The 15,382-nt window shown below is 42.3% G+C and overlaps 1 protein-coding gene across 1 annotated transcript; it reads right to left on the bottom strand.

Annotated features, from left to right (window-relative positions):
- Positions 1-2,063: 2,063 nt before the first annotated feature.
- Positions 2,064-13,803, bottom strand: LOC106013579 (zinc finger protein 585A). Its single transcript, XM_013089703.2, has 4 exons — positions 13,256-13,803; positions 11,253-11,412; positions 9,357-9,398; positions 2,064-4,465 (listed from the first exon to the last, which is right to left on the bottom strand). The coding sequence occupies exons 1-4, from the start codon at positions 13,739-13,741 to the stop codon at positions 2,340-2,342; spliced, it is 2,814 nt and encodes a 937-aa protein (XP_012945157.1). The 5' UTR covers positions 13,742-13,803; the 3' UTR covers positions 2,064-2,339.
- Positions 13,804-15,382: the final 1,579 nt, after the last annotated feature.

Genomic DNA, 15,382 nt, shown 5'->3' with positions numbered 1-15,382 from the left:
CATTTTCATAAGCTATGTCAGAATTCATGGCATTCTTAAACTACAAAAATTAAGAAAGACAGCATTTTAGAACACAAATTTACTAGCAAATTGCTTCACCACACTTGCAAAAGCACTGAGTAACACACGCGAGTTGACTAGATCCCCTAGATTTATCACCCTTTATTATTTAATTATTATCATTCATCGGAATAATAATGACAAAGTTACTAACAGTGGAATTTATGCAGAGTCATGATGTTGTTATCAAAGATAGTCTAACTTAACTAACTACTACCAAGATGTTTCAATATTGCCCTATTTTGCGTCTGAACGAGACTTGGGCGCTAGATTTACCTCGTCTCAGCTGAGACTGAGAGCGAGAAATTTTGTCTGCAGGCAGAGAGAGAAAAAGAGAGAGTGAAAACGAGAAAGAGAGAGGGAGGGAGAGAAGGGGGGGGGGGTGTTTGTTATAATTAGAATGACTGACTCCTGTTGTTTTCTCTCTGCGTTGGGTCACAAGCTGACCCTGTGCAATACAGTCATTCATTATTGCACGCATTATGGCCAGTCCCATCTTCATGCAAAGTTGACCGACATGACTCTTGACTCTGAGTCTGAGGACAAGGACCTAGGAGTGACTGAATCTTGCGCGATTTCTAAAGGAGCATGAGCAGAAATTCCAACGGGCCAGAAAACGGAACATGCACAGAAGCCGCAGGCTAATCGACCGAATTCGTTCGCTGGAACATGCATAGAAATCTCTACGGGCCAGAAGCGTCAGGCTACTCAACCAAATTTGTTCGAGTAGCAAAAACTAGCCACTCGAGATCGGGCGACTAGCCACTCCGTAACTTATAAGGCGTACATGTCGACAGTACAGTAACCTGGCCAGGCCTTTTTGCATCTCTAGCTCTCAGAAAAATATGAAAAAAACCAGAACAAACTCCCAAAGACCGAACATCTTATCATGTGTGTGTAATATTTTATGTGTCACTTGTATTTTCTTTTCACTAACGCAGATCTAATCACAATGTTAGAAGTTATTTAAGCTATTATCATCCCTTTTTTATGACAGTACGGACAAAAACTTTAAATAATGCAACGACAGCTCACAGTAAAATTAACAAAGCGTGGTTTGAATTTTATTTGTGCACGATCTTTCTTCAGAATATTGAAGTACAGAGGAACTCGGGTTCAACGAGCTCGGATTTAACAAGAACTCGGATTCAACTAGAGAAGACGGATTCCCCGTTTTTTTCTCTTCTTCTTTAAAATCAATAAAAATAACCCGGATTCAACGAGCTCTTAAATCAGCAAGCTCGAATTCAACTAGGTCGCTTCCAGGGTGAACAGCCCCCGTAGACGCGGCTTTGCTCATTTTTCTCCCACAACGAACTTTATCTATTCCCGGAAACCATCCATTTCACCTGCATCGTGAACCATTATTCACTTAGCCGATTGCATGTGAACAATTGGCGGCCTTCTTTCATAGTCATACCAATGCATGTATTGTTGGTACGTGTGTGTCAGGGATGGGTAGACAGCACACGTGTGACTGTGAGTGCGTGTCGAGGGCACAAGCGGTCCGGGCGTGGAACGTCGCAGATATAAACGAGTCACAGTCTTTTTATCCCCCGGGCAACTGACCATTATTACAATGATAAGCTAGTCTTGGCGCAGACCTTCGTAACGAATTGTGCGCTGGTCTAGGGAATCTAAAGTTGCCATAAGCTAGGCTCTACACAGACACACAACTTTTTGGCGAGATGACATAGGCGTGCATTTGAACGAATCGGTCTGTCTTTTTTTAACGCAGCTCATAATAGGCAGGCATTTCAGGCACCTCTTGTTATTTCTCTCTATTATTTATACGTTACTTGCTCAGTGCTTGTAATTATCTACACAAAACCTCATGTTTGCTATAACGAACACTCAGATTCAACGAGATTTTAGGTCAGGCCCGGCGACCTCATTGAATCCGAGTTCTACTGTACAATTATTGTCAAGAACAAAAACACCAGCTTTCCCAAAGTATTTTTCATGCTGGATATGATCAGAAGCAATTTTACAAGAATTTTTTATTTCTGTCATCTGCTGAGAACTTAACACGACGCAACAGGCAAGGTCGCCACCTATGTCATTTGTCCAATAACAAGTACATATTTTCCACCATTGTCAAGCTGATAAAAATGGTGATAACAAGATAATTCACAGCAAAGTCATCATGTTCAAGTTTTAAGTCGCTGTACTGGGAGTAGAACGACTCATTGGAAGTGTCCCAAAGTAAACTATAAAATGAAAAGGAATCTTTCTCACAGTATGAAGCCTTAGCGCAATGTAGAAGAGAATAAGCAGCCTCAAAGAATACTAATGACCGAAGCGGCCGTTTCATTGTCCTGCTGCGTGAGGACTTGAATCTGAATTGTGGCTGGGACCTGGGCCTCCACCTGTGTCTGGACTGCTGCTGTGCTGCTCGACACGTTGTTGGATGCCTTGGCGGCCTGCGTGGCGTGACGCTTCTGGTGCGAGTTGCGGTCACCCAGCTGCCGAAATCTCTGGCCACAGATCTGGCAAGGATATGGTTTCTCGCCCGTGTGGATGCGGTAGTGACAGTTTAAGTGGCACTGGCGAACAAATCGCCGGTGACAGACGTCGCATTCGTAAGGCCGCTCGCCTTCGTGGATTCGTTTGTGCAAGACGAATGATGCCTTGTAGGCAAAAGACTTGTTGCAAATTTCACAGGTGTGGAGATTTTCACCTGTGTGGTATTTGATGTGACTGTCCAATACTTGCTTGCTGCTGAAAACCTTATGGCAATACTCACAAGTCATTCTTACCTTTTCCTTCTCTCTCACCTTTGTCTCCCTGTGCTTCCGTTTATGATAAGACAGAGAACTTGAGTAGCAAAAAGTTTTGTGGCAAATTTCGCACTCATACGATTTCTCCCCTGTATGCAAACCAACATGGTACTGCAGCCTGTTTTTGAAGCGAAAAACTTTCCCGCAAAGCTCGCAAGGGAAACTTCCTTCCTCTCTTGTCTTCTTTACAGTTTTCTTTTTATCTTTGTTCTTGACATGAACCACGAAGTGATGTCTGTTGAGTTCGGAGATGCGAGAGTAAGCAGAGCCGCACACTTCACAGATAAACGGCTTGTCGGCCACATGGCCCTGCTCAGTCTGGTGGGCCTTCAACAGTTTCTTGGAGGAGAATTTCTCTTTGCAAACTCGGCATGTGAATGTATTCCCACCTGCATGACGCGACAGGTGGTACCGTAACTGCTTCATCGACTTAACTGTCTTGCCGCAGACATCGCAGACAAACTTTTCCATTGCCAACTTTTCAGCAGGCTGGGCTTCAGGATCTTTCGGCTTGTGCAGCTTCTTGTGAACTCCGAGTGCCTCAGAAGTAGAAGAGTCATTGTGGCAGAGCACATGGATCTTCAAGGAGGATAGTGACTTAAACACTTCCCCACAGATCTCACAACTGTTGGACTTACGAATGATGGACGAGGGCGACTTGAGCACCAGCGCCCTGTCCTTGTACGCGCACTTGACGCTGCTGTGCTCCGAGTGCCTATGCGCACTTAACTGTTTCTTACGCATGAATCCTACATTACACAGAGTACAAACGTAGCTGAACTCACTACCTTTCACATCGCTGTGGCTATATGGCACAGGCCCGTTTGATTTGGCCAGCCCGTCCGGCGGGGGTCCCTCTTGCTCACCCGCAAGGTCTTCACCTGCCGAAGTCTGTTCCATGACGCCCAGGCCGGTCCCATTGGTGTTGGGCATGATGGCCCCACGAATCAACACCTGGCCTCGATGTATGTCGTAGTACAGGTGCTCAGACAGGTGAATTCTCAGGGCCGCGGGCTTCACAAACATCTCCCCGCACACTGGGCACTTCTTTGGCGTCTTGCCTTGGCTGTCACTACTCTTCTGACTACTCTCCCTTGGCAGCCTGTCCTTCAGCAAACTTCGCTGTAACTTACCAACCGGTCTTTTCTTCCCAACAATAATCCCTGACATAATCCCTAGAGTACCTGTCTGCTTCACAGTGTGTGGAAGTTCTTCTACCGGCACGTTCTCCTGCCCAGTTTGCCACGGCGTTATCACTCTCCTATCAGACAACACAGTGATCTCCATCGCTCCAAGATCTGCGTCTGCATCAAAACCCTCCACCCCGTTATTCTCACACTTCAACACTCTCAACAAACTGACTCCTTCATTCTTCTTCGCAGAACCGGGAGTGGCCAGTTTCCTCTGAGACACTGAAGCTGCCCTTCTCCTCTGAGAGCTGGGCTGGGCCATCCGATGAATCCACCGATGAAGCTTGAGCTGTAACTCGCCCACGAAGGCAGCGCCGCAGATCTTGCAGTGATGACGCACAAGACCCTGGCTGGTCCCTGGAGGTCTCCGTGCAGAGTCCAGAGTGAGGCGGGCAGACAATCCTCTATCTGTGCCAACCGTCATAAAGTCTGCGTCTAGAGGAAGAAAAAGCAAAATAAACCTGTAATGTAGCACCAATGCCAACATGGCATATTGGACCCTCATTTGGAAATGCAAGGTAAACAGGTACATGCAAAGCTAAGCATTTAAAAAACATGAGATTTGGGAATAAAAACAGCCTTCAGGAAACTTGGAAGTTGTCTTGGTTTGTGTTTATATCTGTTACGCTAGCATGCCTCCATCGAGCCTTACATAATCATTATTTTAAAACATTATATTTATCATCTCGCAGATCTCTCTTCGGGTACTTGGACAAACCCAACCCCAAACACCCTTCGAATCTATTATGTAAAGCCGATGAGACATTGATCTTAAGAGCATGCACAGGACACTTACACACCAACAAGCACATAAACAGAATTAACCCCATGAGGGAACCACATTGTAGACACTGACTACCACGAGGAGACTGTTAACATCTCTTACACAATGCCCAAACCAGGCAGTTCTTCCACGCAGGCTCCTACATACACCTACAGACTTACAAAGCCTGCTCTATTCTGGCGTTGACCAGATGACAAGGACATGTGGTTACTTGAGGGCGGCACAGCACTGCCAAGAGTGAAATACTTGCAGCTAAAAGGATTTGAAACCAACAACAACATCGGCCATCTTGCAGTTCCACTGTCCACTGAAGGTAGCATTTGTCTTGACTAATATAAAACAGCTACACAGACACAAACCAAGTAAACTTGCAAGGGAAGACATTTCAAACAAAAAAAAGAAAAAAAAAAAGAAAAGATAAATCTTTACCACACACAGTAATAAACTTTTGTTTGTATTAGTAAAAGTCATATGTGAGCGGCTCTGAGAAAACCCGTCGGAAGGTGCGAGAAGCTATTCTGAGATATCGCTAAAAATGGGCCCTGAACTTCATTTTTATCGAAAACGAAATTATATGAAATTCAGAAAGATAGACATTTTCTACATCATATGTTTTAAGAAATTTTGCTCAAAAGTGATTGAAAATATTTTAAAATAATTATTTTGGAGGACATATCGTCGCCGTATTACGCTGAATTCTTAGACAAACAGGGGGAATATTTACTCAATCGGATAGACACTTCTTTCCACGGGAACCCTCACATATTATATACCAAAAGAAAGAGAATTTTATTGCCGTTTCGGGAAAACCCAGTGCGCATGAATGTCACTGTGTGAACAAACAAATAGTTCTGTGTTGTAGTTTCACTTCTGAAATGGTATTTGTCATGAATGCAGTTTAACATCTAATGTACCATTTCCTGCCGTTCAAACCAAATATGAACTGTTCGTTATTGACTTTAAGTTCTTTGTTCTGCTCTACGAAGTGTTTTTTTCCGAGTTTACTGTAAGTAAACTGATTGTTTTCTGTTTCCAAGTGGTCGAGCGCTTTTGTTTACATAATTTAATTGATTCAAGATGGCAGATCGATCAGCTGAGTGGCGTATTTCATCGATGTGGAACGATCTCAGTCGGATTGGAATGAGACAAATCACAGACGAAAATGAATTGGATGAACTGATTATTGATTATTTCAATGCAAGACCTATTGATTGTGAAGACAGTAGATTCTAGTTTGGAGGAGGAGACACATGATGAACCAATTACGACGACGACCGTGGCCATGACACACCCACACCCCCCTGCTCATAACCATGATCTGGAACTTCATGAAGAAGAAGTCCTGGTTCCTGTTCAACCAATTGGCATAACATCATCAGAAGGTAAGCAAGGTTTACCATACCCGCAGTCCCAGCTTCTATACTAGTCCTTATAACTTATAATTACAGTGGAGTCCACTTATAACGAGTCCTGAAACAACGAGAAGTCTGCTATAAAGACTCTATTCTAAAACCCCGTTTTTTCTCCTTCTTTATCTTTGTAAATAAAATACTGCTATTGCACAATCAGACAGTCGCGTGAGTCGGTTATAGCGGAATAATGCTGCTGCTGTGCACAGCACACAGACCAATTAAACATATAAAACCTCGCCAGTTGAGAAAGTTGTTGGTGATCCAGCGAAACAAAGAATGGGAGAGCCCACGCTAACCAACAATGAAGGCAGGAGCGAATGAGTGGGGAGGGTGTGGCATGCGCAGACAAGCAGAACGCATCACGTGATAGGCCAGCCCAGTCTAGATTATCTAGGCATACCGTGCCTCTCACTTCTCTAGTGCGGGATGGAGAGGTCACAATGCTGTGATAGATGGAGTGAATGTGTGACGTGCGCAAGCAGACGCAACGCACCACAGGGTGTGGTGGGGTGGGGAACAACACAGCGGGCAAGTTAACCTAGAGCCAGAGCCCCTTCTTTCTGATCGCCAAAGCCGATTTGTCAACATTGCTAGTGCTAGAGAAAGAAACCTGATTCGATTTTCAATCAAGTAAGACCTAGAGATCATGTTGAACTAAATCATCATCAGGGGAAATACAAAAAGGAAACCAAACAGAACACCAAACTCTTAGAGTAGGCCTACTTTACTATTTCCCTTGAATTTATTACTGGATCCCTAATAACGAGAATCCTGCTATAACGGACATTTCGCACCGGTCCCCTCCCTCTCTTTATAACAGGATTCCACTGTATCAGCTAGATTAAAGAACTGCGTATTCTTCTAGATTCTATCCTACCTCTAGCAGTGTATTAGAATTGGAGGAGCTAGATCTAGATCTTGATCGACTAGATCTATCACTATACGGTAGCTTAACTCTTAGAACGAGACCAAGTCTGTCAACGTTATTATAGACTTAGGTCAAGATTGTACTAGACTAGACTAGACTAACTAGACACTTGACTAGATCTAGACTTATTACTCTTCTACATCTGGACTCCTATGACACTTAACTTAAAACTCTTGATGGAAGTTACTCGAGCCTGCAGCTGTTGTTTAGATCCCTGTCGCTTACCTATCTGTATGATGAAGCAAGTCTCACTGCAGTGTGTGTTGAGATCTAGATCTAGATGACATTATAGTGTATTGTTTTAAACTTTATACACCAAGTCACCAGACACATTGTTGACTGTGCCTAGATCTAAGACTAAATAAATCCAGGGCCAGTTGTGTATCTCTGTAAACAGTATTTTTCTAGACGTGTGGAGATGATCCAGTGCACACTACACAGATAAATTCTTGTTGATCTCTTCAGTTTTATTTCATTGTACATACTATTTTCATTGATCTCTTAGGTGCAATTGCTGGCCCAGGACCTTCGCAGCCCCCCTCCCATGCTCCCAGTGAAGCAGATCCAGAGTCTCTGACTTCTGTGCTCTACAACAACAAAGTGATGCTGACCAGTCCAGTATTGCTGAGAAGGTAATGCCTCTCTCAATCAATGGAATTGAATAATAGACTAGGGCTACTACTACTACAATTTATATTGATGCTAACACCTGCTTTAAATTTCTTGATTCATTTACAAAGCAGAAAATAACCGATCTTACATACTTTTTAGCTTTAATTATTCGACTTGAAAAGAACCATGAGAGATGCTGCACCACACTAACTTGTATTGTTGAAGGTGATGCCTCTCAATTAAATAAAATATTATAGCATTATAGTTCAGTGTGATGCTGACTCTTGCTTTAAATTTTAAAATTCCTTTACAATTAAGAAATATATCTATTCTGAATACATACTCTTTAATTATTTGACTTGAAAAGAACCAAGAAAAGAGAGATGCTGCACTATCGCAGTGATGATCTGTCACAAACTTGTCGTCACATGAAAGTGAATTTCTTAAACTGAGTAGGTCCATATAAAAATACAGCGGTGCAAAACGAAAGCAAGAGGTGACAGAATGATGGACAAAAATTCTGGCTTCTTGTTGCAACCTGTCAACTGTAAAGGGATCACGGAGCAAATTATTCTCAATTGGTGATCATTAATCACTGGTTTGTTTGAACTAATAGTGGTCATTTAAATACAGTGGTGTACAACACTGTAAATTTCATTATGCAAGCTGCACACCTTTAAATCGCTCTCTTTTAATTTCTGTATCTACAGACGAGGATGATGCCTTAGGGGTGACCTTCATAGAGAACGGGACAGTGACAGCCTTTATGGTGCCAGAAGGTAAGGGTGTGGAGCAGACAGCTTTGCGAAGTTGAAGGGCCTGAAGTGCTTCTGCAAGCTCAATGATGGCCTGCCTTGCAACAGCCAGTTCGAATCAACTGCTTTTGACGACCTGCGTTTGTTTTTTGCTGGTATGACACGAGAGGAGCATATTTTTTTGGCGCGTTTTTATGTAATTCAATGATTTACTGTTGTAACATAAAAACAGTCATAACTTCACAAAGAAGAGAGGTATTACACTAAAATAAAAAGCAAACTGTCCACGAATGGCACCTCTATGCTGTGGTATCAGCATTATTTGCTTCTATGCATTGTCATCATGGAAAATGTGTTCCCAAAGTAAGCAAAACTTTAAAACCTGTTTTCTCAAAATTAGACACTCGAACCCCTGTTCGCTTTAAAATGCCATAACTTTTCACAAAATCCTCCAATTGCTTTCAAATAAAGTGCAAAATGCTCAGAAAAGATGTGTCTTTTAAAATATGCAAAAAAGTTCATTTTGAAATTTTGCACCTTGTGAAGGGCCACACACATATATATGGCACTTGCTACACAAACAGGTCATATCAGTGCCATAGATTAGAGATGTTACAAGAGGGTAACATATAAATTATCAAATAAAGGAGGAGGAGAGATTAGGACGATAGATGTCTGACCGGAAAGGGGAAAACCGCACCAGAGCACCTGCCAACATATCACCACCTCAATTTTCCACATGTCTACTGAACTCAAGCAGTGGTAACACTGAAAAGAAATAAGACCACACCAGAGCACCTACTCACAAACTGTCTCAAAATGATATTTTACTCACCTTCCATTGGCAAAATGTAAACAGGATCAGTCTGTATGCCAACTGAGGATAACGAAAGGATACAGAAGAATAATATGTATAATGAAAATGAGAGACAGGGGAACAGAATGCATCCTATCAAATGACTTTACATAATAAGCCTCACACCTTTAAAAATCATTAACAGAACCCATCAAATGGCATTATATTACCAACATCAGCATCATATGTGAGGCATCGTGGTGAAATCAGGCGCTTGTTATAATAACAAAATCGAAGAAACAGGCATTTTTCAGCCGCTTTGGCAACTTTTATTAAAATTTTTTTGACTCATCAACACCTTGTACATCCATACAAAAACATATTTCCATGTGAATTTTACTGAAAACCGTTGAATAAAGCCACAAAATATATTATTTTTCAGTTTTTGAGGACTCTTTAGCTATTGGAGTCACCAAACTTTGGCCGCCATTTTCTCGCTAAGTACACCACTCAAATCAGGCTACCTCACATCATTCAATCGAAGATATCTTGACTTCTATTCAAGATAGATGGTTATAGTTTTCATTGAAAGCAAGGCAGATGAATAAGCTTTCAGATGGTACCAATAACCCCACATGCCCATAAAGTGACGAGCGCCTGATTCCACCACGTCATGACACATACTTTTATATTTTGGTCAAGGTAAGCAATTTTACAAAAACAAAATACAGTACTGGACTCCACATTCATAGAAAAGATAAGCATACAAAGTATTGACTTATATTCTATAAATCCGGTATCTAAGTACATCTTTTTCAAACCGCAAGGAAAAAAGAGGACCATACAGTGGAACTCGTATTCAACGAGAGGAGATGGATTCCCTGTTTTTTTCTTCTTTAAAATCAATAAAAATAACCCGGATTCAACGAGCATTTAAATCAGCAAGCCCGGATTCAACGAGATCACTTCCAGGGTGAACAGCCCTCGCAGACGAGGCTTCGTTCATTTTTCTCCCACAACAACCTTTGTCTCGGCCTATTCCCGGAAACCATCCATTGCACCTGCATCGTGAACCATTATTCACTTAGCCGATTGCATGCGACCAATCAGCGGCCTTCTTTCATACCAACATACGTGTCATTGGCACGCGCACGTTTCTACTCTAGGCTAGGCCTAGCATGTGTCAGGGTCGGATGGGCGGCTAGCACACGTGTGACTGTGTGTGCCTGTCAGGGGGGGGGGGGGGGGGGGCGGGCGGCACCAACAGTCCAAACGTGGAAAACGTCGCAAATACAAACGTGTCACAGTCTCCCCCTCCCACTGGCACCTGACCATTATTACAATGATAAGCTAGTCTTGACATCAATGCCTGCTTTTGCTGCTTGACACAGATCTACATATATGAACTGTGCGCCGGTCTATGGCATAAAAAGTTGCCGTATGCTAGGCTCTACACATCAGCATAACTTTTTGGCAAACAATCAAAATGACACAGGCATGCATTGGAACTAAGAGGTCAGTTGTTGTTTTTTTGGCACAGCTTATAATATGCAGGCATTTCAGACACCACTTGTTACTTCCCTTTATACATTATTTGCTCAGTGCCTGTAATTATTTATAAAACCTTATGTTTGCTTTAAAAACGAACACTCGGATTCAACAAGATTTTAGTTCAGGCCTAGCAACCTCGTTGAACCCGAGTTCCACTGTAATAGCTGGAATGAAAGGGGGAGGGTAAGAAGACAAGACAGAGAGACAGAAATGAGTAGAAAGATATGGACGGAAGAAAGAGTGCAAGAAAAAAAGAACAAAAAAAAAAGACGTGTGTAACAGCAAAAGAAAGAGACAAAGAACATCATAAAACTGATACATAAGGAAAGGCTTTCAGACACATAACTTAAACAGTTGTTTTTACCCTGCCTGCTCTGCTCTTACCCGTACAGACGGAAATCCCAGCTGTCCTACGGACTTCTTCTCTGGCCTCAGCCTCTGAAAAAATCTGGGAGATGTCTACATTGCCCAAAGTCTTGCGGCCTCTTGGACAGCCTCTACCTCTGTTCAAGGGCGAGACCGGTGTATCATGATTGACAACCACCTGGGAATAGAAGGCGAGATGCTTTGTTTAGTTGTTCATCGGCTTTAATTTAATCCACTGGCTACCGCCATAGTTTTTGTCTTGTACCCTGCGTACCTATTTCAAGGTGTTCTCCACATGATCACCGTGACAAAAATAACTGACATAAAGAAAGTCACCAAACTTTGCACAGTTATAAAGCCAAAGGACATAATAAATATTGTAAGAAAACAAGCAGAATGTGATTTCCTTCTTTCGTCTATTTTTAGAAAGCAACAAAAATAGGTCAGGAAAATGCTGCTAGAACCATGCAGCCATGCCAAGGCAGAGCGACGTATCTGTACTTTATATGATTTTGAATTACATCGCGCAGCCATTGGAAATACGGTCATGGCCCTTTGATTCAGTTACGTCTGTTTGCCATAGTGAAATATCCTATTTGAAGTGCAGAGATACGTCTTCCTGCCTTAGACACAAGCTGCAGAATGGGTCCATTTAAACGAAAATATGCAAAATAGAATAATTTTTGCAAATACGTCGGCGACTTTTGGGGCACGGTGTTTATTCACGATTTTCTTATTACGTCAGATTACACGTTTGATTTGAGATAATTGAAAAATTGTTTTACAGGGACATGTATCTCACCGAGCACTATCAAAAAATGAAAAAAAAAACATTTTAGAAAATTTGTGGAATTCACGGTTTTATAAGTGGACCGACGATGTAATATCCTGTACTTTTTTTAAAAATTACGCACATTTAGGTTTAAAACAGCCAATCTTCTTCGGACAAGTGGACACACACCCTTATTTGTTAATTTTTGTGGTTGTTTATGAGCTGTTCTAATTTTGATTTCATTCTGTTGTGAAACATTTCTTTTTCACGTTTTTGAAAATTGAAATAGATCTAGAATCTAGACCCAAAAATTTGCTCCTTCCCAGACCTCACAGAATGGCAGAATGAAAGTTGGCGCCGAACTGAGCAGAACTCTCGCAAAAAAATCACGAGACCGGAAGCCATCTAAACCGTTCAGAGAAATAAAGATCTGCACTATTTCCCCGAATGTTCGGAGAAATAGTCACTTCATTTTTTTAAGGTACACTCGGGGGAGGGGGTGGGGATGAAGGCAACACCGGATGACAAAAACTGAACTTGGAGTTCTGAACTGGATTATAGTCTCTGGTGACACTGAGACTACATGCCCAGTTGCCTGTTACCGTGTAGGCCTACATATAGACACTGAGGCTGGGTGCCCGGTTACCGTGTACGTAGGTATGTCAAGCGCCATTTGCCGATCAGCGTGATCTTAAGATGGCGCAGAACCATATGACGATCCGCAGAAAGTGTGGCCAGCTCGAGATGGGCGCGACGCGCCATCACACACAAACAAACGATTTTGCAAAGTTCACAAACAAAACTGCGCAGAATTTATTTATCACTAATTTCAAAAAATTTTTTAAAAAGGTTCAAGAGGACGCAAGTATCACTTGCCCATACAGCCTCTCTCTCTCTTTCTTTGCCACTCTCGCCTCTATGTGTATGTATAATAATAATATGTTGTTGTGTTTGTGTACGTGTGTCCAAGAGATCGGCAGATGGCGCAATTCTTGCTTGCTTTGCGCAATAAAGATCGCGCAGCTCTATTCATTTTCGGAAATAATCCGTAGATGGCGCGCCCATCTCGAGATGGCCGCGCTTTCTGCAGATCGTCATATGGTAAATGGTTCTGCGCCATCTTAAGATCGCGCTGATCGGCAAATGGCGCTTGACATAGACACTCCGATCTAGAAATCAATCAGAAGATCTAGATCTAGAATCTAGATCTAGATAAGACTAGATCTAGATTAGATCATGTTTTTTTTACCTGAGAAAATGACGTTTGAGTTTGAGGAATTTCCTCTGCCTCCGACTCTGATGTTCTTGAAGAGCTTGAAGATTCTGTTAGCAGAGGAGAGCTAGATCTAGAGTTTCCTACTAGATCTAGATCTAAATCTACATGATTGAAATTAAACAGCGTTGGTACAGCTGTATTGTTACGATTCAACTGATTTCTCCTCACACTGTTGGTAAACTCAGAGTCCTCAAAGTGTTCTGAGCAGAGTACGTTAGTAGCAAAGAGACTCTCTGGTGACTTCCCTAGCAAATCCTGTCTTCGGCAGTTCACCACCCACTTACGGCATCTCACCTTATCCTTAGGAAACCGAAAAAATGACAGGTCCGGTCTTTTATATCGTTCATTTTTACAATTCACTGCTGAGCACCACTGGCTTCTTCGTGATCGTCGTCTTTTAGGCCTACTTTTAGGGGGGAGATCGACAACAGTTTCGTTTGCCCCCAGATCTGCATCCATGTTATTTCGTTGGTCTTGGCTCTGATCAAAGATCCAGCACTAGATCTGGATCTAGATCTAGAGCTAGAATCTAGATCTAGATTCTAGATCTAGAAATCTAGAAAATCTAGATCTAGATATAATCTAGATTTATCTCTTAGGCCTAGATCTAGATCTAGATCTTGATACAAAGTTGTCTCTTCAAGTAGATCAAGATACAAGCTGGTTCAGGTCAATCAAACCAAAAAAATGATGAACAACAACGATCTGCGGTGAATGGCGTGCTGTGCTTTTCCTTGTTTTCTTCTGCTCACAAGAAAGTAGAAACGAAAGAGAGCTTCACATCACAACACCGACTGCAGCGCAAGGATATTAAACGTTGGCCCTAATGGAGGATGTCCTGTGGGCGGCACCCAGCGGAACGTAGTACGCCTGATACTGATAGTGATAGGATAGTAGGAGGAGCCTCTCTCGCAGAGGAACTATGGTCTACCTGCGCTGCACGACTGCCCGACTCACGCACTGAAATCTAGATAGAAGGTTTTATTCCGAGTCTGTGTAGTCCAGGGGCGGCTTGTGGGGCTAAAAAGTGGGCGTGCACAATAATAATTAAGCTATAGCATGCTGAAGATAGTCAAGGGCATAGTAACTGAGACGGTGTATAAGTTTAGGATCTTTGGGTTGGTGAGGGAGGGCCTCGTGGTTTTATTTTCATTCTTTTTACTTGTCGCTTTTATTTCTAGTACTAAATTTGTTTGTTAGCTAAACATCAATTTTGTTCATCTTGTATTGGAACTGAACACTCAAGTACATGTAATAACTTTCACTACTCCACTACAAAACCATTCAAAGGCACAGGACGGCCATGTTCACCTCCCTCAGGTTCACGGCTACAGAGTCACTTAAAAGAGTGGCAAGACAAACAATTAACCAATCACAATTCACTTGAGCACTCCCCTGGATTGCTCCGGGGCTTCCCTTCCATAATACTGGTAAAGAAGAGCGTAGGGTCTATCGTGTTTATTTTTAGACTGCCTACAGTGGGCTATGTTTCGGCACTATTCGACAGGAGCACATTTGACATGTGCCTGCTTATTAATATTAATGTACCGCCAAACTCGCTACGAGTGTCGTCATCGCTTGGGTTATCCCCTAGAGCGATTTATAGGTCAAGTTACACTGTTGAATATCCTTTTCTATTTAGCTAAAACGCGTGAACTTTGGCACATAGTAGATGTTTTACGGCGCTATAGACATAGAAATGACAGTTATGGCGCAAGTGAGGACCTCGGTGTTGATATAATATTTGGCTAGTGTTTGTTTCTGGTTTCTGTTATTATATTATTGTGGGTGTTTTACGTAATAGAACATTCAAAAATTTGGTACTATGGACGAACCGCGCCTGGTGTAGTCAGTAGTAAAAATGCCTTCCACCCGTGTTGTGTGAGTGTAAGAACCGATGTGATGCTGCAGTGGACAGAAGTTTTCACAGGTGTTGTTTTCCTTTAAAAAAAAAATCTGAATGAAAGTGTTTTTATGCCCCCAACGACACAATTTAGATAATTAATTAACATTTATGAGAGGCTGGTTCTTGCGCTGTCAGGGGCGGTTCGCCCATAGAGCACGGTCATGCACTGCCGCCCAAAAATTTTAATGCGCACA

Source organism: Aplysia californica, unplaced genomic scaffold (genome assembly GCF_000002075.1).
Source record: "Aplysia californica isolate F4 #8 unplaced genomic scaffold, AplCal3.0 scaffold01021, whole genome shotgun sequence".
Taxonomy (NCBI): Eukaryota; Metazoa; Mollusca; class Gastropoda; order Aplysiida; family Aplysiidae; genus Aplysia; species Aplysia californica.
The sequence above is the reverse complement of the archived record's forward strand: the minus strand, read 5'-3'. Positions and strand labels throughout refer to the sequence as shown.

What these genes read in the sequence shown, in the direction of transcription:
- LOC106013579 (XM_013089703.2), bottom strand. Translation starts at nt 13,741, where the DNA reads ATGGATGCAGATCTGGGGGCAAACGAAACTGTTGTCGATCTCCCCCCT. An exon ending in CTCAAACGTCATTTTCTCAG is followed by an intron (nt 11,413 to 13,255) that starts GTAAAAAAAACA and finishes TTCTATTCCCAG; the next exon opens with GTGGTTGTCAATCATGATAC. An exon ending in TGGGATTTCCGTCTGTACGG is followed by an intron (nt 9,399 to 11,252) that starts GTAAGAGCAGAG and finishes CGTTATCCTCAG; the next exon opens with TTGGCATACAGACTGATCCT.